We start from the raw sequence: 23749 nt of genomic DNA, 5'->3' as shown, positions 1-23749 counted from the left end.
GACTCTCTGCGACCTCATAGACTATACAGTCCACGGGATTCTCCAGGCCAGAATACTGGAATGGGTAGCCTTTCCCTTCTCCAGGGGATCTTCTCAACCCAGGGATCGAATCCAGGTCTCCTGCACTGCAGGCAGATTCTTTACCAGCTGAGCCACCAGGGAAGCCCAAAAATAACAGGAGTGGGTAGCCTATCCCTGCTCCAGGGGATCTTCCCGACCCAGGAATCGAACTGGGGTCTCCTGCATTGCAGGCGGATTGTTTACCAACTGAGACGAGTTGTCTGGGAGGCAGTCATTAATCAGTTTCTGGACTAGAATGATGGGGAAAGGAAGGAACTGATGCCAGCCACTTCCTTTAAGAAGCTTCAGAAATTGGCGCCGGGAGCATCTTGGTGACTGGAGGAAACTGTGAGGCGTTTCCTAGAGACCAGCACACCCGAGGGAGGAGCTGAGCGATGGCGGGAGAGAGAGAGAGGGAGAGAGGCAGGTTAATTGTGCTGCACCGGAAGTGAAGCGGCCAAGTCGGCCTGGTGAGGGGGCTGACCCTGCAAGGTTGATGGAGAAGGTGGTTTAGGAGCGCTCTGCTCTGGGAGGAAGTGACTGAAGTGCCGGCCGTCTGCGTTGATTGTTCTTTGGGGTTCCGGCAGGGCTCCCTCAGGGCCCGGCTCTGTGGCGTTGCCCCGCAGACCCCTTGCGGGGCCCTGACCTGTCCTCTCCTTCCCCCCAGCCTGCCCCCGGAGCAGACCCTCCCTCGCCAGGGTCCCAGCCAGCACCTGTCCTTCCCAGAAAACTACCAGACCCTTCCGAGGAGCAGCCGCCACCCCTCGGGGGGCTCTTCGCCCCCTCCCCGCAACCTGCCGAGCGACTACAAGTACGCGCAGGACCGCGCCAGCCACCTGAAGATGTCGAGCGAGGAGCGCCGGGCGCACCGGGATGGCACCGTCTGGCAGCTCTACGAGTGGCAGCAGCGCCAGCAGTTCCGGCACGGCAGCCCCACGGCCCCCATCTGCGCCGGCTCCCCGGAGTTCGCCGAGCAGGGCCGGAGCAGGAGCATGTTAGAGGTGCCCCGCTCCATCTCCGTGCCTCCGTCGCCCTCCGACCTCCCTCCCCCGGGACCCCCGAGGGCCTTCCCACCCCGGCGGCCCCACACGCCGGCAGAGAGGGTCACTGTGAAGCCACCGGACCAGAGGAGGAGCGTAGACATCTCGCTGGGGGGTTCTCCCAGGAAGGCATGGGGCCCCGCCACCAAGGTGAGACTCTGGAGGCCCTGCCAAGCCGCCCGGCGGCCAGCCTCATGGTGCCGGAGCTTCACGTGGTTTGAACACGAATTGGAGCAATACAGGGCGATGCTAGGTAACCCTCCTGCAGTTCTGCACTGTAGCACTGGGTGCGGCACTGAAGGCTTTAATTTCAGCCACAGGCCTGTGAGGTGGGTGCTGTTTCCTCAGGTGTCCTGCTCTCTGCTGGTAGAGCATTCCTGTGAAACCTTTTGTAAGCCAAGAGGGCCTAAAGCAAAGAAGCAATTACCTTTTTCTGTAAAAGCGAAAATCTCCCTTGGATTTCAGTTATCAAAAAACAGGTACTAAAGGTAGGTCTTTTGTAAAATCAAAGTGGCATATAACAAATTTTTGGAAAGCAGGAGATCCCTGTGTGCCCATTTCACACAGGTGAAGTTACTTGCACAGGGTCACACAACTCAAACTCTACTTCCTTTCAGCTTTGAAGTCAGGGAAAGATGTCTGTGTTCAACCAGTTCAGTTATTTTTAAGAACCCGGCTTAAGCTGGGCTTTCGAGGGTCTGTCACAGTTAGGCATTGTCGTGACCCAGTGTGGAAGGTGGGGGTCTGCGTTAGACAGATGAAGAGTCAGGCTGAGAGAGGGGCCCTGACCTGGCTCGGCTGCCACGGTGGTGAGTGGCAGAGGCTCTGCCCCGGCCCCGCCGCCTTGCCTGGCTCCCCTTGTGATGTCTTGTCTCCTCTCCTGCAGAACTCTTCTCACGTGGACCGACGCTCCATGCCCTCCATGGGCTACATGACCCACACTGTCAGCGCTCCCAGTTTACACGGAAAATCGGTAAGCAGCGCCTCCTCTCTCGGTCTGGGTGACTGAACTGATCCCGCCTGCTAAGGGCTCGTCTCATCAGGGTTCTCCCAGGAGCCAGTCAGAGGCAATCTGTATTTTAGAGATAAGGAACTGAGGCTCAGAGAAGTCAAATGAGCTTCCCAGGCCTGTCTTGCCAGGACTGGGTCCTCCCGAGGTCGGCGGGAGAACTTGGGGAAAGTGGAGGAGAATGTGGAATGGAGGAGGATGTGGTGTGTCTTCTTTTGGGGCAGTGTTCTCCAGCCACCTGCCTTTCCCTGCCTGTTGGCATCTCTCCTTTCTTCCCTGCGTTGGCTTTGATGAGGTCCCTGTCTTCAAAGTTCAAGTCTGGGTGAGGCTGCACTGCTGGTGGCTGTTTCCTGATACACACTACTTCCTGCATCCCCCTTTCTGCCAGTGCCTTTATTTGTCCTAATGACAGAATTAGTGCCATAATTACTTACCGTGTCACATCAGTGCTGCCCCGGCAGCGGGGTGAAGAGTAATGATAGCGCCGTGCTCCCGTGGTGGCTCATTTCCTCACGATGTGTCTTGCACACCCGCAGCTGGAGGAGCTCTCACTGCTTCTCACCCAGTTACGGCAGCACCAGGCCAGGTTGGCCAGTGTGCGAAATTTCGCCATCGGCCAGTTACTGCAGCACCAGCTGACCTTTCCCTCCTGCCAGGTCAGCGCTGGTGGGCCCTCTCAGGGCTGGGGGCCATCCTGGGGACCAGGGAGTGCCATGCTGGCCTGTGCTCCGTCGTGCCCCTGCTCTAGTCTGTCCTGCTGTCTGGCTCTCTCCCTTGTTCCTGCCTGTTCGCTTCTGGATGCTACTGTCAGACACCGTGAAGCCGTCTTGGGGCCCACGCCCCTGGTGCTTGGGAGCAGCGGGGGAGGCTGCATGGGGTGTGAGGGACCTGGACTGTGGCTTCTCTGCCTGCAAGTAGTGATTGCCAGGCTGGTGTGTGGTCATGTCCAAGAGCTGTGCTGGCTGTCACCCTTGTTGCCACCTTGGGCATGCCTGGTAATGCTGAAAGGTGTGTGTCAGCCCAGAAGGAGAAGACATCATACCCTCTCATCTGGACAGTGCCCTGCTGATTGACAGAGCATCCTCACACCCCTTAGCCTGGTGAACTCCCCAGTAACCTGGGACAGGTTAGGTGAGACAGGTGGGAAGGTGATTTGCCCAGGATCCTGCAGTCAGGCGCATGCAGGGCCAGAGCCGAATTGCAGGTCCTGTCTGGCACAGTGTTTCCACGACATGGGGGGTTGCAGGCAAGCTCCTTGAGTGGCCAGGCAGTCATTCTCCTGGGCATCCTGAACATCATCCTAAAGAAAATGCTGGTCCACACAAGGCTGGCCTCCCCGCTGCACAGAAGTAGGTAGAGGACAGATGAGGAGGGAGAGGGATTGTCACCTTCCTTACCTGTCCTATTTTAGTGGAACCTGAAGGACTCAGGAAATGTCTGGAAAAATGAATCTAAGGCAACACATGCAAAAACCCTAAGTTGTGAATTTGGGTGACTTTTTAATAACATTGCTCGGCACTATCCATCTTACTGCTGTGGAACTGGGCTGACTGAGGAAGTAGGAATGGGTGGGGAGACAGTTTAGGGTCAGAAATAAGAACTTGGAAGCCACTGGTGTCCCTGGCCGTGGTCCTTAAGGCCTTCTTATGCTTTAAAGCACTGCCTAAACATTTAGCATTATTTATTTATTCTTAAAAAATACTTCAGCAAGCCTGTAGTCTATTTTTTTAATTTGGGGGATTAAAAAATTAATCACACAACTTTTGGGATCTTAGTTCCCTGACTGGGGATCAAACCCATGCCCCCTGTAGTGGAAGCACAGCATCTTGACCAGTGGGGAAGTCCCTGTTTTTGTTGTTATTACATCAGAGCTCTAAACCCAGACCACCCTCGCAGCCCTGGCTTGCTGACAGGCCTCTGAGCTGGCTGAGTAAGTGCCGGGACTGTTTTTCTGAAGCTTTCATAGTCCCTCTTCCTCAGTTAGCTTCTGTGACCCATTACATGGAAAGCACCAGTTCTAGGGAGTCAGAGAGTCTTTTCCTTATTCTCACTGCTTCTGGTCATTATACTGAAGAACTCAACAGACTGTCAGAGATGACGCAGGCAGGTCAGTTTGCCTGATCTAGCTCCCAGCACAGCCAACTTGACTCCATGCTGAGCAAATGGAGCCAGAACTTCCAGGGGACTTTATGTAGCCTCAGGTGCTTATCCTCCTGGAACACAAGGTCTTAAGGGGACCTCCCTGGGTCACCTGCGTCATCTCCATGCCTCTTCCAGGCACCAGTCTGCACCGATCAGGGGTCATTTTCCTCTGCGCAGTGCAGAGGTCTGACAGCCAGATTTGGAACGTAGCATGTCCTCTTCCAGGCAGACCCCTCTAGCTCTGTGTCTGGAGCGCACCTCCGCCTCAGCTGCGCTGCTGTCCTAGCCCTCTGATGAGATGTGTGCTGGCCCCCTCCTCCCTCTCAGACTGTCCCCAGCCCGTGGTGGGGGCACGCTGGCTTTCCGCACATGGTGGCCCCGTGAGATCCACCGTGCTGAGGGGCTCTGAGCTGCACCGAGACATTTGTGCTTCCTCTGTGGCTCGGACGTGTTGTTCTCCTGTGGTCTCTTGTCCCTGAAGCTGCACCGTGTAAATGATTCACTCTCGAAGCCCTGAGGAATGGACACCTTTGGGTTTTCATAACTGGCTTTTTTTCTCTCTCTGCTTCATTTGAAGGCTGACGATACCTACCTCCAGCTGAAGAAAGACCTGGAGTACCTGGATCTAAAGGTGAGTGGCCTCAGGGGTCTGCCTTCCTTGGCGCTTACCTTTCTGAGAGTGCCAGCCTCATCGGAGACCAGCCCCAAAGCCAGAGGCCTTGCAGGTCTTGTAAATCTGGGTTTCAAATGAAGATGTCTCCTGTCTGAATCGGAAGGGGGAAGTTTTGTTTTGGTGCTTTTTTTTTTTTTCTTTGGTTGCTGTGACTTTGAAAATTTTACTTTTAAAATGGAATATGATTGACATATTACATTGTGTTGGTTCCAGATGTACAACGAAATGACATTTGTATGTATTAGGAAGTGATTGTATGTCTGATTAACATCCATCACCATTCTTGGTTATGAATTCTTTTTTCCTGTGATGAGAACCTTTAAGATCTACTCTCTGAGCAACTTTCAAATATGCAATGTAGTATTGATAACTATAGTCACCGTGCTGTGTATTACTTCCCCATGATTTATTTGTTTTATAACCAGAAGTTTGTCCCTCTCAGAAGAGTCTTATTTCTTACAACCTCAGACTCCGGGCTCTTAGTTTCTCATGAATTTTGCTGTCAGGTTTCTGGTTTACAAAATGAAGGCACACGCTCTTGGTCTCTTCCTGTCCTTGGTTAGAACCACAAGGTTTCTCCAAATAATACCGAGTTGCTTCTTCAGAGCCTCTAGTAGGGTGGGGGTGGGTTTGGTTCACAGGGTGTCCCTGACGTGTGTTTTCAGGCACCGATGGTTCAGTTTTGTTGCTGGGGGAGCAGGGACCACATGGAATCCTGAGGCCCTGAGGGGTACTGTGGCCTTCCACCCGTGTTTAGGAGATGAACACCGGACCCCTCCCTGTAGGTGATGGAGTTCAGGCTCTAAATCAACCTCCAGAGCACAGAGAGAGCTGGGCAAGTTGCTGGAGACGCGAGAGGCATTCTGCCGGGAAGAGAGCAGCTATTGTTTTGTTCCCACAGCTCTCCAAAAGCTCCCACTGAGAAAAGCACTTCTTATGCCCGAGCCAGGACACAGACTGAAGGAATGTGACCTTTAATTTACCGTGGGTGTGAGAGGGCGGGCAAGGGGCCCCAAGGGAGGACACCTAGGTGGCAGCCACAAGGGCATGCTTCCCTCAGCCCCCAGGGTACCTGGCTTGACCTATTTTTAACCCCGCCTCGTCATCCAGCCTGGCAGAAGCAGGACTATGAATGCTGGGTCCTCAGGCAGCAGATGAGAGGCCTCCCCACTCTGAGGCAAGATCAAGTCCTTTGATTAGGAATCGCTCAGTTAACTTGCCTATCTGTTAATAACTTGAGCGTTTGGGCTATACCCAGCTCGGAGAAACTGGGGGAGAGGCAAGAGAAAAACTGAGGCTTTCTTCCCTTGAGAAACTTCCATATGCTCTGGGTTGGGGAAAGAAAATATCCTGAAATAACACAGATTTATGCCAAGGGGGTTATAAAGACGTGTCTGGCTCAGTGCTCAGATCTGAGAGAGTGAGGATCCCTGTGGGCTGATGTGTCGGCAAGGCTTCTGGAGGAGGCGGCATGTGTCTGGAGCCTTGAAGAACCAGAGGGCTTGGGTTGGTTGAAATTAAAGGGAAGGGAATGATGGGAGTCAGGGTGTGGCTGGGGCTTGGGGGACGTGGGGGCAGATTGTCCAGGTTCCTGGACTTGGCTTTCACAGACGAGCTAAACAAAGAGGGTCCTCTCAAAACCAGGATGTCTTCTAGCTTATGTGGTTGTTAGGTCACGCAGAACATAAGTGAGTGTTGTCAGTGGCGGCAGTCAGGCCTCAGGATGGCAAGTGGTCCGACATGGTGGTGTGGGCCAGATGGGCAACCCAGCCCAGCCTCCAGTACTCTGATCCTGGGCAGGTCCTTCCACCATGCCCACCTCCCCTGTCTGACCTGGAATGAGGATCAGCAGCCCCTGATCTCCACCTGCTCTGGGTGTCTCCACATCCTTGTTCCCTGACCTCACCGTGCCCCCGTTCAGTTCTTCTTTCACTCCGACTCCGGGGCCATGCAGGCCACACAGAAATATTTGTAGAGCATCCGTGATGTTATCTGGGCCTGTGGGAGAGGCGTGGCTCACGGCAGCACAAGCGTACCTTGTAGAACTTGGTGCATGGTGCAAGGGAACTTAATAAAGTGCCTGAGCTAGAGTCACAGGAATAGCTGTCTTCTGACTACCGTCTGTGTGGGATAGCTGATCTCACAGCAGGTCCTAGAGAGAAGCTCCAGCTAAGGTTTGTTTACAGACTGTAGTGTGTGTGCTAAGTGTCTTCAGGCGTGTCCGACTCTATGACCCCGTGGACTGCAGCCCACCAGGCTCCTCTGCCCCAGGCAAGAATAGTGGAGTGGGTTGCCATGGCCTCCTCCAGGAGATCTTCCAGACCCAGGGATCAAACCTGCGTTGAGCTAAAGGGATTGAGAGAGAGGGAAGGGATAACTGAGGCACAGAATAATGGAGCAGAGCCAGAAGGCCCTGTGAGTCCTGACTCCCCACAGAAGCTGAATAGCCACAGAGGGTATGCCTGTCAGTCACCATGTATTACTTCACTTCTTTCAATTAAGTAATCCCTGTAAGTAGCCCTATAAAGGAGGTGGCGTTATAGTCTTCACTAACCGAACCTCAAAGAAATAAACGACTGTCCCAAGGCCGTGTAGGTAGTCACTGAGGACTGTGTACTTGGGTGTAGCACTGACTCTGAAACTGGTGCTCTTAAACCCCCTACCGCCGGCTGCTTTTACAATACCACCTCTACTACTGTGGACCCAAAGGCATGAGGTTTTTTATGGACCTGAACTGGGATTTTTCTGCCAGGAAATGTGCATGATGTGATAGAGAGAGGCAAGGTGGATCCTTTGTCTTTACCAGCTAGGAGATGTGCGTGACCAAAACAGTAGCTCGTGATTGGAAATTGTCACTGTTTGTCATGGAGAACAGCTGTGTTGATGCCAGCACTTCCCTGCTCTTAGAGTTGTTACTCCAGTTGCTAAGCTCCTCTTAGAGAACCCATCCCCCAGTGACAGCACCAGCAGGTGAGAGACACTTGGCATACCAGCAGCACGTGTGGGGAAAGATGCCGGGGTTTGCGCTGTGAGTCACCTTCACAAAGGTTGACATCTGAATGGGTGCGTAGCCCAACCTGGGCGTGGAGATGCTCTTCACACCCCTGCTGTGACCAGCTTCTTGGGAGAGGTTCCTCCTGGGTCCTCATGAGGAGAGCTAAGCCTTTCTGGAGAAAGACAGTCTCCCTGCCCCCACCAGGTGGGCCTATGGTCCCCCATGTCTCTATCCCAAATGCCACAGAGTTGAGGATCCTGCGCCCATGTCCCATCAGCTGATGCTTGGCTTCCAGAACCAGTTGGTGGTGTGTGCTTGCCCACGTGTTGTGGAGTCCAATCTCCTAAAGTGAGCATTCCTTCTGGGGTGCCAAAGGACCAAGTAGAAGCAGAGTCCACTGTCTTAAAAATACTGTGTGTTAGTGTTCTTCGGAAATGTTTACTTCCCTGGCATTTTACTTGGTGTTGCCAGGGTGGAAGGGATTTCACGTTGATTAAGCGTCTGTTCCTGCCTGGCATTGTTTGTGCGCCTGATGTTCATTGTCTCACTTAAATCCTCTGCGGGCAAATACGAATTATTATTCCACCACACTAATCAAACTACCCAGAGAGGTAATTTCTGCAAAGTTAGGCAACTGAGATTCAAACCCTGTGACTAACTTCACACCTGCCTCCTTTCTCCCGTGTGCCATGTACTGATACTTAGCCTGCCCTGAAGTTGTATTCACTGAGTTGTATTTTTGGCATTAATGTTCTGCTCTTCAGAACCCTACACCTGAGCCAGGCCTAAAAAGCAGGTGTGACGGTTTGCAGTTATTGACAGTTTGAATTATTTTTATGTAACTGGAAAGCACAGCTGGAAAAGTGAGGTGGGGAGAGGGTACCTGCAGCCACATTAGGAGGAGCAGTTGCCATCAGCCTCAGAGGGGCTCTTGGCCCTGGTGAGGGACGTTATCAGTGGCTCCAGGTGCCTGGTCTCTGGACTTTTTCTGACTGTGCTTGAGATTGGGGCTTCTCTGTTCAGAGTCTGTTTTCGGAGCAGAGTCTCCTAAGTCATGGTCTGGGACATCATCTGTCTCAGGATGGCCTGGGAACTTGATTTAAAAAATTGTAGGTCTGGAGGATGCTGGGCATCTCTGGAAATGATGCCCAGAATTCTATGTTTTTAAAAATCAAGCTCTGGGGGGATTCTTGTACACACAAAGTTGAGGTCTGTTATTCTGGAGAGAGGTTGTTAACCTTGGTCATGAACTAGAGCAACCAGGTGAGTTTTTTAAATGCATATGGATGCTTGGGTCTTACCCTTTAGAGACTCTGATTTAATTGGTAGTACTCAGGTATCACCCTTTAAGGAGGAAAGAATGGGAGGAAAGGAAGGAAAGAAACAAAAACTCCCTAGGTGTTTCTCATGTGTAGCTGTGGCTGAGAAACATGGTTTCAAAGCAGTGATCCTCAAAATGTGATCCCAGATTGACAGTATCAGCACTTCCTAGGGATTTGTCAGAATGCAAAATCTTGGGTCCCACCCTAGAGTTGCTTAGTAAGAACCATTGGTGATGGGTCCCAGCAAATTTGTATGTTCACAGCCCTCCAGGTGATTCTGAAGGATGCTTGAGTTTAAGAACCCCTTTTTAGTGTAGTGGCTCCCACTCCTGGCTACCTATTAGACTCATCCAGAAGGGCTTTTAGGAATCCCGGTGCCCAGGCCCCACCACAGACCAATTACATCCAAATTCTCTTGGAGTGGGACTCAGGCATCAATATTTTTTTAAAGCTCCTGGATGATCACCACAGTGGAGGCAGAGATGAGATCCAGTCTTAGCAGGTGGGGAGAGTGGCCCCTCAAAGGAGCTGGAAGCATTTGGCGTCATTGGTAAGACAATTGTTTAGGTGTAGCGGTGAGAGTCTGTGAGACCCAAGATGGAAAATGTTGGCTAACGCATGGCTTCACGCTAAACCACAGATTTGGTATCTTTCAGTATGTGATGACAGAGGACGCAGGCAGAAGCAGAGTCTCCTCTTGCCTTCAGAACCAGGAAGGACATGGGCACTGAGATCAGCCCTCTCACAAAGATCTTCCAGGCAGTGCTTAGGAGGCCGGTTTACAGATGAGGGAACTGAAATCTGGAAAGGCCCACTGGCTGGGAAGCAGCATAACCAGTTGAGACCCACTCACTAAAACTGTACAACACACATTCTCCTAAGGTTTCCCCTTGCCACGTCCCCAAATTCTGGCTCCTTCAAATGTCGTTTGATGTCTTACCTGTTACGTTTTGTTGTATTTGCCTTTCTGTTTGGAACAGATAAAAAATAATGAACCTTTGATCAACGTGCTTTACAAAGTGCTGAAGAAGTCAGCACGGGGCTGTCGGCCCAGGAGAAGCGTAAGATGACCTGATCTGTGTCTCCAGGCGGGGCCATTCCATTGCTTCTGGCTCAGTGCCGACTCCATCACTTGCTTAACCAGGGGCTCTCCTGACCGCCCCCAGGCTTCCTGCAAGTCATTTTCGGTTTATTTTCTTTCTACTGAAGCTCCCTCAGCGTTTTGGCTGGTGCACCAGGCTGAGCCTTCATCTGTAGTGTTTTGTGACTCCATCTTTTGTGCTGCCGTCGGGGGGCGGAGCGGGGGCTTGCCTAGCTTGCCGCCAGCTTGTGTTGTGTTTCCATTCTCACTTGTCTGCCTCCATGGCGAGGGCTGCCCTAGAGCATGTGTTCCTGGGGATGGAGCAGCAGTTCCTGGTCACCTTGGAGGAGCCAGGATGTCCTGAGATTCCACTGTAGCCCTGATATGAGGGTGGCTCTACTTTGGGGCAAGGTGTTGATGTTTGAAAACATTCTAGATCTGGATTAGAACAAAACACCCACCTCCCCAGCACCCTCCTCTTTGAGAGATGCAGAGGTAGTGCCTGAAACATGGCCAGCTCTTATAGCATCTCCAGGAGGCTGCAGGAGGGAACACAGGAGCTGTGTCCAGTCATCTTAAGCCCTGAGCGTAGGTGTCTTCGAGTATACGGGAGGGGAGTCAGATGCCTGGGTGACCATTAATTCCTTTCTGATGCCAAGACTCTTTCAAATGAATGAGTTCCCACTAACTTTATTCTGGTGACTTAGTTGGACCCACAGTTGTGGACTCATAGTTAGTGTTCTGAATGGACTTAAGCATTGTTATCACAAAGTGCAATTTGAAAAGGAAAATTAGGTGTAACGTACTGCTGTGACTCTGTTTAGTAGCCTCGATTCTCTGGAATGAAGCTAAATTTAGAAGCTTAGAGGGCCTGTGACCTATCTAAACACTGTCCCGTAGCCCCTGCTCTGAAGCCTGTGACCTTTACCCCATAGAAAGAGGACTCGGGCCCTGAGCACAGCCAGCGCACCTGGTTTCGTTACATTCACAGACTCACTAAGCAAATGCTTCTCAAATATCCTCAGTATTTTGGGCCCTGGGCTGGGCTTTGAGGTTACAGAGAAAAAACATGAGAGTCCCCACAGTTACTCCTAAATAGATTACTGTCAAGTGAGGGGCCACAGATTGTCTACTAAGGCCCCTAGTAGTGGCAGACCCCAGCTGTGCGAGGATGTCCCTGGATGGGTACCAGGCCCGGATGGAGGGAGGGGGACAGAAGAGCAGCAAGTGGGCCCCATCAGCTGAGTTTCTAATCCTAGTAGACTCGGTCACTTGAATTCCTAAGTTGTAGCACCTTAAAAGCCTCACATTAAGAGGGGACAAAGAGAAAGTTATTTCTTAGGAAAGAGAGAGTGCTAATATCCTGAGAGAGAGAAGAAACATTTTACGTTAATCTGAAATGGAAATGAAAGCACAGAAATTTGGGAGCATTTTCTGGATAAGCAAATAGTCTTGAACACTTCTAAGAAATTCTATATTACAGATTTTTGTAATGACTCTGATTCATCCCCAGAAAGGTCAAATTTATATTCAGTATTCCATGAAGGCAGTGAAGGACATACTTTTAGAAAGCGTTCCATCAAAAAGTTTAAAAGCTTTCTGAAAGTGCTCTTTTTGTGTAGAAATACCTCATTCCTTGCCTGACGGTGCTGGATAAATGAGGCATTGCTCAGTTGGACTCCCTGCCTTTGCTATTTCAGTATCAAAAACGTATCATCCAGAAAAAAGCTTCAGTGACAAAAAGGAAAGAGTTTTTGCTAAGAGGAAAAAAATCCCCAAAGCACATCTCAATTTGAAACTGATTTCTTCCTAGGAAGTGAGCCAGGGTCAGCCCCTGGGAGAGTAGACAAGCACATCGCCCCTCACTTTGGCAAAGGACTGTGGCACAGAGTGAAGGACCCCACCCTCTGCCCTCTGGGTTCCCGTGTCCTGCCTGGGAAGTTCAGCTGCCCCTGGTTCCCCGGGATTCGTGCCCCTCCCTCCCTTCCCCCACCACACCCCCTCTGCCCCTGCAGGAGCCAGCGCAGTCTGTTTCTGTGAATCCTTGTTGTGGTCACTGTGTCCTGTGACTGTATGTGACTGTGTATGTACACGTAATTTGCCAGTTTGAAGAGCAGAATTTGGCTGGATTCCACTTTTTTCTAGGACTGACCTACATATATTTCCCTTTCACCTACCTGGGAGGCAGTAAGCAGTTTGCCTGTTGCCTTCCAGAGTGCCAGGCCTTCCGTCCGGGGCCAGCTTCCCCCAAGATAAAGAGGACAGTGGTTCCTGTCCTCCACTGCGCCACCCAAGGCAGCAGGGGGGTGGGTGGGGTGGGTGGGTCTGCAGCCCAGACTCGGCCCTCAGCTCACGGTGTGGAGAAGGCTCCTCCCTTGACCTTGACCTTTGGATCTGGGTTCGCAGATTTTGAATTCTGAGGGGAATATTTGCTAATCTTGACAGAGTAGGGAGGAAGTAAGGGCCGTTTCTCCAGCAGCTGTGTGTCCATCCGTGGCGGGATCCTCTGCGTAGTGCGCACACCATCTCTCTCTGCTATAGCTCCCTCCACCCTCCATTTCTCTGGCCAGATCTGCAAACCAGAGTTCAGCAAGGTGGCCTCCCCTACAAGGGGCATTTGACCCGGCCGTCCCTGACCATGGCTTGGCCATCGGGGTGCATCTGTGGAAAAGGTCCCTCTGCTCCTGCAGTTTTTGACAGAGGAGACTTGGTGGAAATGAAAACGTGGCCTAGAGAGTTCCTGTTTAACTTCGCAGAGGCCAGTGAGCAGTGAGTGAAGGGCGACGTGTCGCCCGCACTGGTCCAGGAAAAGATGGCAGATCTTGTGAAATTCTGCTGGCCCCTAAGTTTGGGTGGCTTTTGGCTGCTGCTTTGTGCTTTCTTTTCTTGAGAGGACAGGGTAACTTGTATTGCAAGTTCAGACCAACCTCAGCCATTCAGGGATTAGTTGAAAACCCCAGCCAGGAATCACCCAGGTGCTTCTTCCTTTGACCAGATCCTCTTGCTAAATAGTGGAGAATGAGGAAGGCTGATTGTTTTTGTTGGGGTGGGGGCTGCTCAGACTTCCTTGAACTAAGGGCTCAATGATGCCCAAGGGATTTGCTAGTTCTTCTTGGTCCACTCACTCCATAGCCCCAGGCGGGGGTCTGGACTTCTGTTAATTACGTTTGACCCCAGATTTAGTAGCAAAACTCTCTCTTATCAGTGGCAAATCTTCCATGATTCAGATTGAACTCATTTGGACCAAATTTAAACCTTTACTATTAGCTTGAAAGTCTATATTTTCTTTGAGAAATTTATAAGTACTAGTAAGATCTCATTTATTTTTTCCCTGAAATGAAATAAGCATAAAAATAAAGCAGGTGTTGCCCACGTTTCTTCCCTTTCTGTGCCGTGACCCTCCCTACCGCTGCCGAGACTTCCACACCTGTCTGTTGTAGGGCAAACTTTCCCTCCTGAGTTTTGATTCTGAACCCTGTGGTTAAATCTTCTCTAAATTGTTCACCTCCCAGATGACAGGCCGGGATCTCCTCAAGGACCGAAGTCTGAAACCGGTGAAGATCGCCGAGAGTGACATTGACGTGAGTGAGCAGGGTTCACAGGCAACCCCTCGCCTGCCCGCCGCCCCCAGACCCAGGCAGGGCTTGGATGGTTCCGTAGCCAAAGGCTTTCGGGTCACTCTCCAAGGCCATGCCCTTTCCTCGTCCTCCCAGGCCCTCTTCAACCTATTCTTGTTCACAGGTCAAGCTGAGCGTCTTCTGTGAACAAGATCGGGTCCTCCAAGACTTGGAAGACAAGATACGAGCCCTTAAAGAGAACAAAGTGTGTATCACTTTTGTGTAATCTTGGCCTGGGTGGTGGGGCTTTTGTCATCTTGTCTTTCCTTAATATAGACTGGACTCTTGTGTTAGTATTGGACAGCAGATATTACTTTATCCAGAACAATGTCTTTGCATTTTAAGGGTATCTTGTGGGGTTTCTCTCTGAACCCAGAGGAAGCCTTGTGGGGCAACCTCAGCCTACTTATTCCAAATACCACATCCACAACCTTAATTCTGCCCTGACCCAGCTCTCCCCAGCAGCCCTGAGAGCTAGGCCTGGGTTGTAGTGATGAGGCCACGTCCCTGGAACCCAGGGATGGGGGGCTGCCTTGAGGGAAGTGGCCAGAGTCGTAATGTGGCAGAGATTGTCTCTTCCTAAGGTTCCTTTGCTCTAAGGATCTTGGCTGTAGGGAAAACAAGTATGGGTGGGAGCGGAGGAATGGGCTGGTAGCCACTGATGTTTGGTCTCTTAGACACTGTATGTGAATTTTTTTCTGCATTTTCACAAGGCATTACATTAGTGATACTCAAAGTTTATAAATAACATGGCCTTATTTTTTTTTTAAATAAAAAGTGTTGGTTTATTGTAGTTCAAATACAATACAAAGAACATTTAAACATCTTAAAATTAAACCTTAGAAATAAAAATTTAACGTTCAAGCAGGAGTATAGTTTATAAGGAACACCCAAGAAAGGTAATTTGTTGTCTAATCCAGAATATTGAAAAGGTCACTTAATGGTGAATAAAATGGTTTAACCAGCAGTCCTAGTCTGGCCAACATGTTAATTATGACTGTGGTTCCATACCTGAGAAGACATTACTAAATAAATCTCTTAGGCTGAACAACAGGACTTGGCTTATAATTTTCTTCTTCAACAGCTTAGAGAGTTTTCCATCTGTCCTTTGATTTAGCCTCATAGTTTATCCCCTTAAGGAGTGGATGGCCTTATGCCCACTTTATAGACAATGAAACTGAGGCACAGAACTGTTTGGCGATTTGTCCCAGGGGGCGACCCAGTGGGCAGACAAAGTCAGAGCTGGACTCAAAGGCCTTGATTCTCCTAGCTGGGTGCTGGCCTCTTCAGTCTTGCTTAGATCCAGCAGGTTTCTTTAGTTTCTGGCCTGGCAGGGGGCCACCAGGGAATTGTCTTGCTATCCTCTTGCTCTTTGGCCCTGGCCCGGCTCAGGACCAGCTAGAGTCCGTGCTGGAGGTGTTGCACAGACAGATGGAGCAGTACCGAGACCAGCCCCAGCACCTGGAGAAGATCGCATACCAGCAGAGGCTGCTGCAAGAGGACCTTGTCCACATCCGGGCCGAGATCTCCAGAGAGTCCACTGTGCGTAGATGCTCCCCTGGCCCCACCCTAGCCCTCCCCAGGATGGGCTGGGAGGGGGCTGCTTTTCTTGTCTCCCAACCTATAGCTGAGAAGGTGGCCAGGGGCGAGAGTCTTGGAATAGCAGAACTCCCCCAGACCGCCTCCTGACTGTAGCTTACTTTGTCAGGGGTGACACGTCCGTCTCTACCGCTGCCTTAGGTGCATGTCAGTGCCTCTGGGTGACTGCAGTGACCCCTGAGGGGTCCGCCGTCTCGGAGCAGCCTGCGCCGCTGCTCCCCCGATCTGTGTGCAGTTAACTCTGAGACGTCAGAGTTTCTACTCTTTTATTTGTCTGATGTGGTGAGGCCCTTTCTGCCAGAGCTGGGAACCAAAGCACCCACAGGGGTGGGAGACGGACCAGTGCAGGTGGCCTGAGATGCCTCAGGCACCCTTTGCCCTCTTCCTCTGTAGTCGGGTCAGCAGTGGTCAGGAGCACAGGGGCTCTCGAGGTCTTCTGGGAGGGGCATGGGATAACTAAGAATCGGAAGCATTTCTTTGATCCACAGGAGATGGAAAATGCCTGGAATGAGTACCTAAAGCTAGAAAGAGATGTGGAGCAGCTAAAGCAGACCCTGCAGGAGCAACACAGAAGAGCCTTTTTCTTCCAGGTGACGCAAGGGCTCTCCATCCCTTCTGAGCTCTGATTTCTTCTTGGAGTCTGCACTTACGGGGGCTGTGAGCCCTACCCAGGGCCCTTCTCTGTGTCCACCTGAACTCAGCCTGCGCACCACCCCAAGCTGTCTCTTGGGGAACGCTTGCCACTGCCAGGCTGTCATGAGAAGCGTCACCTCAACTCCCCCTGCCTCTGCGCTGAGAGACAAGCTCCTCAGCATTTTCCTAAGGGTTTCTCTACGAATCATCTGGGGAAACAGCCCCAAGAGGAGACGGTGCTGACCTTGAGAACCTTACAGGGGCTGGAGGGTGATCTGTGTTCCTTGTCTTTGGCCCTGTCTTGGGTTCCTAGCTGCTCACTTAGCAGCAGGAAGCCCCATCTCCTCCCCTCCCTGACTCCTGAGGATAGATGCTATCAATCCCTCACCGGATCAGCAGTATGAATTCAGGCCAGATGGGGTGATACCCATTGCTGTGGCCCCTGCCTCACTCAGGATAGGCAGCCCTTGAGCCCTGCCTTCCCTACCTTAAAACCAGGCCACACCGTTGATAGCTGCCTCTGCCTCCAAAGGTGAGAGAAAGGAGGCCCCGTGTGGTTTTCCCTCTTCAGGTTGGGTCTTCCGGCTGCTGGTGTTCCCCATTGGAGTGCCCAGCCGGGCTTCCACCCCACCCTCAAAATACTGAAAATGGAAAATAACCTGCTTTTGAACTCACCTTCAGATCTGTACCCCCTCTTCAGGACCCTGACATAATTCTATTTATTTGAAGTCAGCAAGCATTGAATTGAGGCTTCCTGTGTATGAGGCACCATGCTGGGCCAGCTTTGGGGCGAGGCTTGCTAATTGGTGAACTAGTTCTAGCCAGGCCTCTTTGTTCAAGTGATTTAATGAATGTGTTGACTCTCTGCACATCCGCATCACCCCAGAATACTGAAGGAATTTGGGAGAAAGTTTAGGTTTGTGGACTAGGAGGCTTTTCCCAGGCCCTGCTATGCTTTCACTCACTGCTTAGAGCTGGTCCAGAGAGCTTGCTCCAGGACCACATGGAGGAGATTCTTGCCTGTGGTTCAGGGGTGACCTATGAAGTTACCTAGAATTTGTTTATCTCCTATGGCTGTTGGGTTTTCCCATAATCTTCCTTCATTTGAGCTCTTTCCTATTCTTCTTGTATCCCCAGACTTAGCATGGTGGCTTAAAAGTAAATAGGTGGATATTCTTAGCAGAGTTCTTCAAATGATTGTTTCTAGTTACTAGTTCCTCAAACTATTTCATTATACTTATCTTCTTGGACTTCAACCATACACATGAATTTCAGCAGTAATTTTTCTTTTTTTAGCTTTTCATTCCTTTTGTTTCTTTAATTATACAGGTAACACACAAATGCATCTCTCTGAAAAGTCCACACAGTGAGAAACAAGACCAGAAAAAGACACAAAAGCTCTTCTTCCTTCCTTCCCTTCTCTGTCCTAGTCCTGTCACCTTCCCTGCATGTGGTCAGTGCCATTAGACCATGACCTATGCATTTCCAACTGAATGCATGTATGTAGTATCATATAAGTTATTGGGGGAGGCAGTTGGGTTTCCTTAAAGAGGAATCATACTTAGCACGTTGTTTGGTAACTTGCTTTTTTGTCATAACTTTATGTTATGAAAATCTTTCCAGGAAAGATACTTCCAAGTTTATGCTGCCGTACATGATAGCTATTTAAATTGAAGCATAAATTAATTAAAATTAACTAAATTAAAATGTATTCCTTAGTCACACCAGAATCATTTCATGCGCTCAGTAGCCACATGTGGCTTAGTGGTTTCTGTATTGGACAGCACACATAGAAGATTTCCATAATCTCAGAAATTGTGTTAGACTTTGTTGGTCTAAGTGAATGGAATTAGTTCTTGACTGCTGCATAGTATTTCATAGGTGGATATCCCATTCCTCTTCTGATGGGCATTTAAGTTATTTGCAGTGTTTTGCTTCTGTAAATGGTGTCACAATGAGCATGTATGTAATTGCCTATCAGAACTTATTTATGAGCATTTATCTAAAATAAGCTCCTAGGAGTGGACTTGTTGAGTTGAAATCAGTACACGTCCTTTTTAATTTGTGAGATTTTTTTTTAATTGAAGTGTGATGAGTTCACTGTGTTGTGCCAATCTCTGCTGTATAGTGAAGTAACTCAGTTATGCATATATATGTACACATTCTTTTTTCATACTCTTTTTCCGTTGTGGTTTATCACAGGATGTTGAATATAGTTCCCCATGCTATGCATTAAGACCTTGTTGTTTATCCATTCTAAATGTAATAGTTTGCATCTATCAACCCAAAACTTCAGTCCATCATTCTCCCTCCCTCCCTCACTTTTGGCAACAAGAAGTCTTGAGCCCTGTGTCTACAAGCCAGTTTCTGTCTTGCAGATAGGTTCATTTGTGCATATTTTAGATTGCACATATGTTGTTGTGTCCAAATCTTTGAGACCCCGTGGACTATGGCATGGCAGGCTCCTGTCCTCCACTGTCTCCCAGAGTTCACTCAGATTCATAACCATCAAGTTGGTGATGCTATCTAACCACCTCGTCCTCTGCTGCCCTCTTCTCCTTTTGCCTTTAATCTTTCCTAGCATCAGTGTCTTTTCCAATGAGTTGCCTCTTTGCGTAAGGTGGCCGAAGTATCACATATAAGTGATATATGATATTTTTCTCTTTCTGACTTAAGTATGATAATCTCTAGTTGCATCCATGTTGCTGCAAATGGCATTATTTCATGCTTTTTGTGGCTGAGTAGTATTCCATTGTATATATGTACCACATCTTCTTTACCCCATTCATCTGTCAGTGGGCATGGGTTGTTGCCACGTTCTGGCTATTGTGAATAGTGCTGCTATGAACATAGGGGTACATGTATCTTTTTGAGTTATAGTTTTTTCTGGGTATATTCCCAGGAATGGGATTGCTAGACCATATGGTAGTTCTGTTTTTAGTTTTCTGAGGAAGCTCCATACCGTTTTTCATAGGGGCTGCACCAGCTTATATTCCCACCTACAGTGTCTGAGAGTTCCCTTTTCTCCACACCCTCTCCAGCATTTGTTAGTTGTAGGCTTTTTAACGATGGCCATGAATTGAGTATACCTCTTAAATGTTAGCAGGTAACTCGAAACCACCCTCTAAAAGGCTGCACTCATTTGCCCTTCCACTTACAGTGCATAAGAGTACTGAACCTGTTTGCTCAAACCCTTGCCAACACTTGTTGTTATCAACCTCCTTAGTTTTTGCCAGTCTGCCTCCTAAAAAAGGACATCTGGCTTTTATTTCCTTTTATTTAATTACTAGTAGGTTAAACACCTTTTCATGTGATTATTGGCTATTTGTGTTTCTGCTGTGCCTTAGTTCTTGGTGACAACACACAGCAGGCCCGGAATCCTTTTTTCCTCTCCCCTAAACAAACAGGTACAGCATGCAGGTCTTGTCACAGGCTTTGTAGAGAACTTAGTCCTGTAAGTTACTAGGAGATAGGCCAGTCTGAAGCCAGGGCCCTGCAGCTTGATTTCTACCTAGCCTAGTGGCATTGCTCATGCTTTCCCTGAGTGCCACAGTGACCTGGGAAGCTCACAAAGCCTTCCTTTGAGCAGGCTCGGTGTTAACTTCTTTGGTGTAATTCTAGGCCAGGCAAGCTGTGAGAGTCCTAAATAAATCATTGACACTGGAGATAGGCTTGCAGCCCCATATGCAAATTCTCAATAATGATGCTTGGAGACTCACCTCTCTTTAGCCAAGGTTGGCTGTGAGAAAGCCCATGGCCTTTTCAGCAAAGATAAGTGCTTTATTTATGAAGATCCTCACGGCCACCTGAGTAGGGAAACCAGAGGATAAAAGAACTTGCAGGTGACTGTGAGAGTCGGTGATAGGTGAGGCTACCTGTAAGTGTCCCTACTTCCGGACAGGGAGTTTAGACCTTTGCTGAATGAAGTCCATAGGGGCCTTCCAGCCCAGTGTGATGCAGGGACACAGGAAGAAACCCCTCTGTGCTGCTCCCCGAAAGGCTTCCTTTACCTTGTCGTTCAGTTCTGAAATTCCATCGTCCTTGGAGAAAGATACAAGTTCTCTGGCCTTTGCTTTTCTCTGCTCTTCTCTTACATGTTGGGGTGACAGGGAAAATGGGGGCAGGATTGTGAACCGACAGGTAGAACTGTGCCAGGTAGACTGCCGGGGAGGAGAGAGAGTGATAACCTTAACCCCACACCCCTCCTTTACCAGCCCTCTGCTTGGGGGCCTCAGTTCTAGAGACAATCCCATTAGCTCAGTAACTTGTCTGTCTTAGGACCCTTGTACCTTAAGGGGAAGCTGAGCGTTAAGCCTGCTATTTGTACATCAGCCCTGAGGATGTGCACTGGTGTTGGACAGGCAGAGAGAATAGAAGAGCCCCGCTTAGGAGGGAGGCTTCAGATGTCTGTTGTCCTGGCTATTGGACAGTATTTGGTCAGGGGATTTTATGTGATTGGTCCTTTACTTATTCATCATTCATGTACTGAGAACCTGCTCAGTGCGGGGCCCTGGGGGGAGGTATCCAGGACCAAGATCCACAAACATTACACACATGAGAACTCTTCCAGTTGAGGCTGGCAGGGAGCCTTGAGAGGAAATATGGGTGTGGAGCCTTCCTTTTTAAGTCCATGGGGTAGGACATGATAATTTTGAACTTTAAAGAATACTATATCTGATGTTCAAACAACTCCATTGAAAGATGCCCACGATCCCTTAGTCACGCAGATCCTGCTCACCTCTTTCTAGGACCCAGGTGGTTTTGGTTGTAACTTGTCTAGTGTGCACATGGTCATGTAGCTTGGCTCTTTTCCCATTGTACTTTATTTAAAAAAAAAAAAACAGCTTTATCATGTGATTCACATACCATAAAACTCACTATTTTAAGTATACAATTCACTGATTTTTTAGTGAATCCACAGAGTTGTATAACCAGCCCCATAATCAGTTGTGTAACATTTCCATCTTGCCCCTAAAGAAACGTGGTCCTGTTTATAGTCCCTCCTCATAACTACCCCAACTCCACCCTTGCTCTAGCCAGCCACTACTCTACTTTCTATATGGATTTACCTATTCTGGACATTTCATAGAAATGAAACCATAAATATATGGCACTTACATGCCTGGCTTCTTTCACTTGGCATAATGTTTTCAAGGTTCCTCCATGTTATAACAGATGTGGTACTTCATTCCTTTTTACTGCCAAATAATGTCTACTCTGCCCATTATATTACAACCCAAATCCCAGGACTCAGCTCTGTCGTTAAAAAGATGCTCTTTATATTCTAGGGATCATGTCACTTCTCATCCTTGTCTTCTCTTCCCTTCTGCCATGATTGCCTGAAACAGTCTGTTTTTTAAATTGTTAAATATACCTAACATAAAAGTTCGCCATAACCATTTGTAAGGATACACTTTGGTACCGTTAAGTGTATTCACGTTGCTGTACACTCAGTCTTCAGAATGATTTTCTTACTGTACACATTAACCAACAATCCCTCTTCCCCCTTCTCCCAGCCTCTGGCAACCAGCCTTCTGCTTTCCGTCTCTGAATTTGGCTGCTCTAGATAACCTCATAGAATCACTCTGTATTTTAGGCAGTCCTTTCTTAAACGGAGTGGAAATAGGCGAGGTGCACTGGTGAGAGCTCCTCTGAGATTTCTCTCCTGGACCTGGGGTCTCTCCCACGTCTGCATTTGTTCAGGAAGCTGTGAAGCAGGCTTGTCTCTAGCCCTGGTGGGGTTTCCCAAGGGGATACCTCCCCCAGAGTGAGGGGCTTTGTCTGAAATGACAATGGAAGTCCTAGAAAAAGTCTCTGGTGAGGAGCTAAGAAGGGAATGAACCCCCACCTCCTCTTCTTCAGGAGAAATCTCAGATACAGAAGGATCTCTGGAGGATTGAAGACGTCATTGCAGGCCTGAGTGCAAATAAAGAGAACTTCAGAATCCTGGTGGAATCGGTCAAAAATCCAGGTGAGCTGACCATCTTCCTGGGGCAGGGCTGTCGGAGGCCAGCGCCCAGTGCTGGGGGATGGCCCCGGGGAGGTTGGGTCTTTGTGGCAGACGTCACTGCCCTTGTCCTCTGAGCAAGATGTTCATTCCATTCCACCCTTTGCTTCCCTCCACGCCCCTCAGAGAGAAAAACGGTGCCTTTGCTTCCTCACCCGCCTGTGCCTTCACTCTCGACCTCTGAGAGCAAGCCGCCCCTGCAGCCCAGCCCTCCCACCAGCCCTGTGCGGACTCCTCTGGAGGTTCGACTCTTCCCCCAGCTGCAAACCTACGTGCCGTACCGACCTCACCCGCCCCAGCTGAGGAAGGTGACGTCCCCACTTCAGTCACCAACCAAGACCAAGCCCAAAGTGGTGAGTATTGAGGGCCGGGAGCCGAGCGCTGTCCTTGGCTCTCTGGCAGGTGCGTGTCCCACCCTGTCCTCAACTCCACTGCTCTTGGGAGAGAAGCTTTTAGGGAAACTTGGTCAGACAGACCAGCCAGAGCCATGAGGTAGGGGGGCCCTGCCGTCCTGCTTTGTCTCCCAGAACTGGACAGGCCCCTAGAGGTGACCTAGTCCAGGCCTCCCATTCTGCACTTGGGAAGACTAAGGCAGGGCAAAAAGAAGTGACTGCACTGAGGAAGGCATAGTTTATGATCTGTGTTGTGCGGGGAAGTATGTGGCTGCCCCAGGCAGTGTTCTGTGCACACTTGTAGTTAAGTTGGTGGACAGGGAGCGCCTCTTAGCGGAAGAGAATCTTTACCTGCAGCCGAGCACGGGGCTGGGTTGTGAGGATACACGCAGTCTGCCCAGTGACCTCACGGAGTGTAGACAGGAAGGTCAGTATTCCCATCCCACAGATGAGAGAACTGAGGCCCAAGGTGTTAAAAATTTGCATGAGGTCTCCATATTAGCAAATCCAATTCACGTCTTCTGACCATTCTTTGTGCCATCTGACATCTAACTGTCATTCAGCCGATGTTCAGGTCAGTATGTAGCCTGTGTGGTCGCCTGAGCCAGCACCTTGGCTTGCCTGGCACAGAGAGGAGCCAAGCCCTTGGCTGAGTCTGGGAGCAAAGGAGGCTCTAAGGAAATAGAAGGTGCGGTCAGGTACTGTGATAGCTCATGATTCCAGGGCCAGGCCAGCCTTGGCTGGAAAGCATGAGGGGCCTGATCCAAGTGACAGGGAAGCCATAGCAGAAAGGACCTGGGAATGGAGACCTCCAGGATTTTGCCAACAAGGGCTTGGAGGAGCTATAGCTGGGCACCACGTATGCTTAGGACGTCTGACAAGATCAGTACCCAGTGCTGGCTTAAACACATGATACCTGGTCTTCCCATACCTGGTCTTCACCATCCACCTGCTTCCAGCCATGGTCTAGAGCCCAGAGCTAGAAAACAAGTGCTAGGACCCAGGGTTGCTGTGAACTTTATCTTGAGATCTCCTTCCCAGTCCCAGATCTCAGAGTCGGAGCACCAGTCACAAGGCAGGAGATAGGAAATAGCAAAACAAGCAACAGGAGTGGCTGGGGCAGACATTGCTCCTACAAGGCAAGGTGCCGGCCCCCTGGGACCAGGAGAAAAGGGGAAG

General features: G+C 49.9%; 1 protein-coding gene across 10 annotated transcripts in view; it reads left to right on the top strand.

Moving 5' to 3' along the window:
- PLEKHA7 (pleckstrin homology domain containing A7) overlaps positions 1 to 23749 on the top strand; it is a 211352-nt gene that overhangs the window by 173157 nt on the left and 14446 nt on the right. For 8 of the 10 annotated variants that reach the window (XM_070473430.1, XM_070473434.1, XM_070473429.1 and 5 more), the window contains 10 exons: positions 728 to 1250; positions 1987 to 2073; positions 4829 to 4882; positions 10222 to 10302; positions 13835 to 13903; positions 14064 to 14144; positions 15332 to 15481; positions 16027 to 16128; positions 22034 to 22142; positions 22305 to 22531. In XM_070473430.1, the coding sequence (XP_070329531.1) occupies positions 728 to 1250; positions 1987 to 2073; positions 4829 to 4882; positions 10222 to 10302; positions 13835 to 13903; positions 14064 to 14144; positions 15332 to 15481; positions 16027 to 16128; positions 22034 to 22142; positions 22305 to 22531 (1483 nt within the window). The remainder of the gene's footprint in view (positions 1 to 727; positions 1251 to 1986; positions 2074 to 4828; positions 4883 to 10221; positions 10303 to 13834; positions 13904 to 14063; positions 14145 to 15331; positions 15482 to 16026; positions 16129 to 22033; positions 22143 to 22304; positions 22532 to 23749) is intronic. The other 2 variants (XM_070473433.1, XM_070473435.1) reach the window with 1 other exon arrangement.

The sequence above is a fragment of the Odocoileus virginianus genome, chromosome 10 (genome assembly GCF_023699985.2).
Source record: "Odocoileus virginianus isolate 20LAN1187 ecotype Illinois chromosome 10, Ovbor_1.2, whole genome shotgun sequence".
In the NCBI taxonomy this organism is placed as follows: Eukaryota; Metazoa; Chordata; class Mammalia; order Artiodactyla; family Cervidae; genus Odocoileus; species Odocoileus virginianus.
The sequence above is the reverse complement of the archived record's forward strand: the minus strand, read 5'-3'. Positions and strand labels throughout refer to the sequence as shown.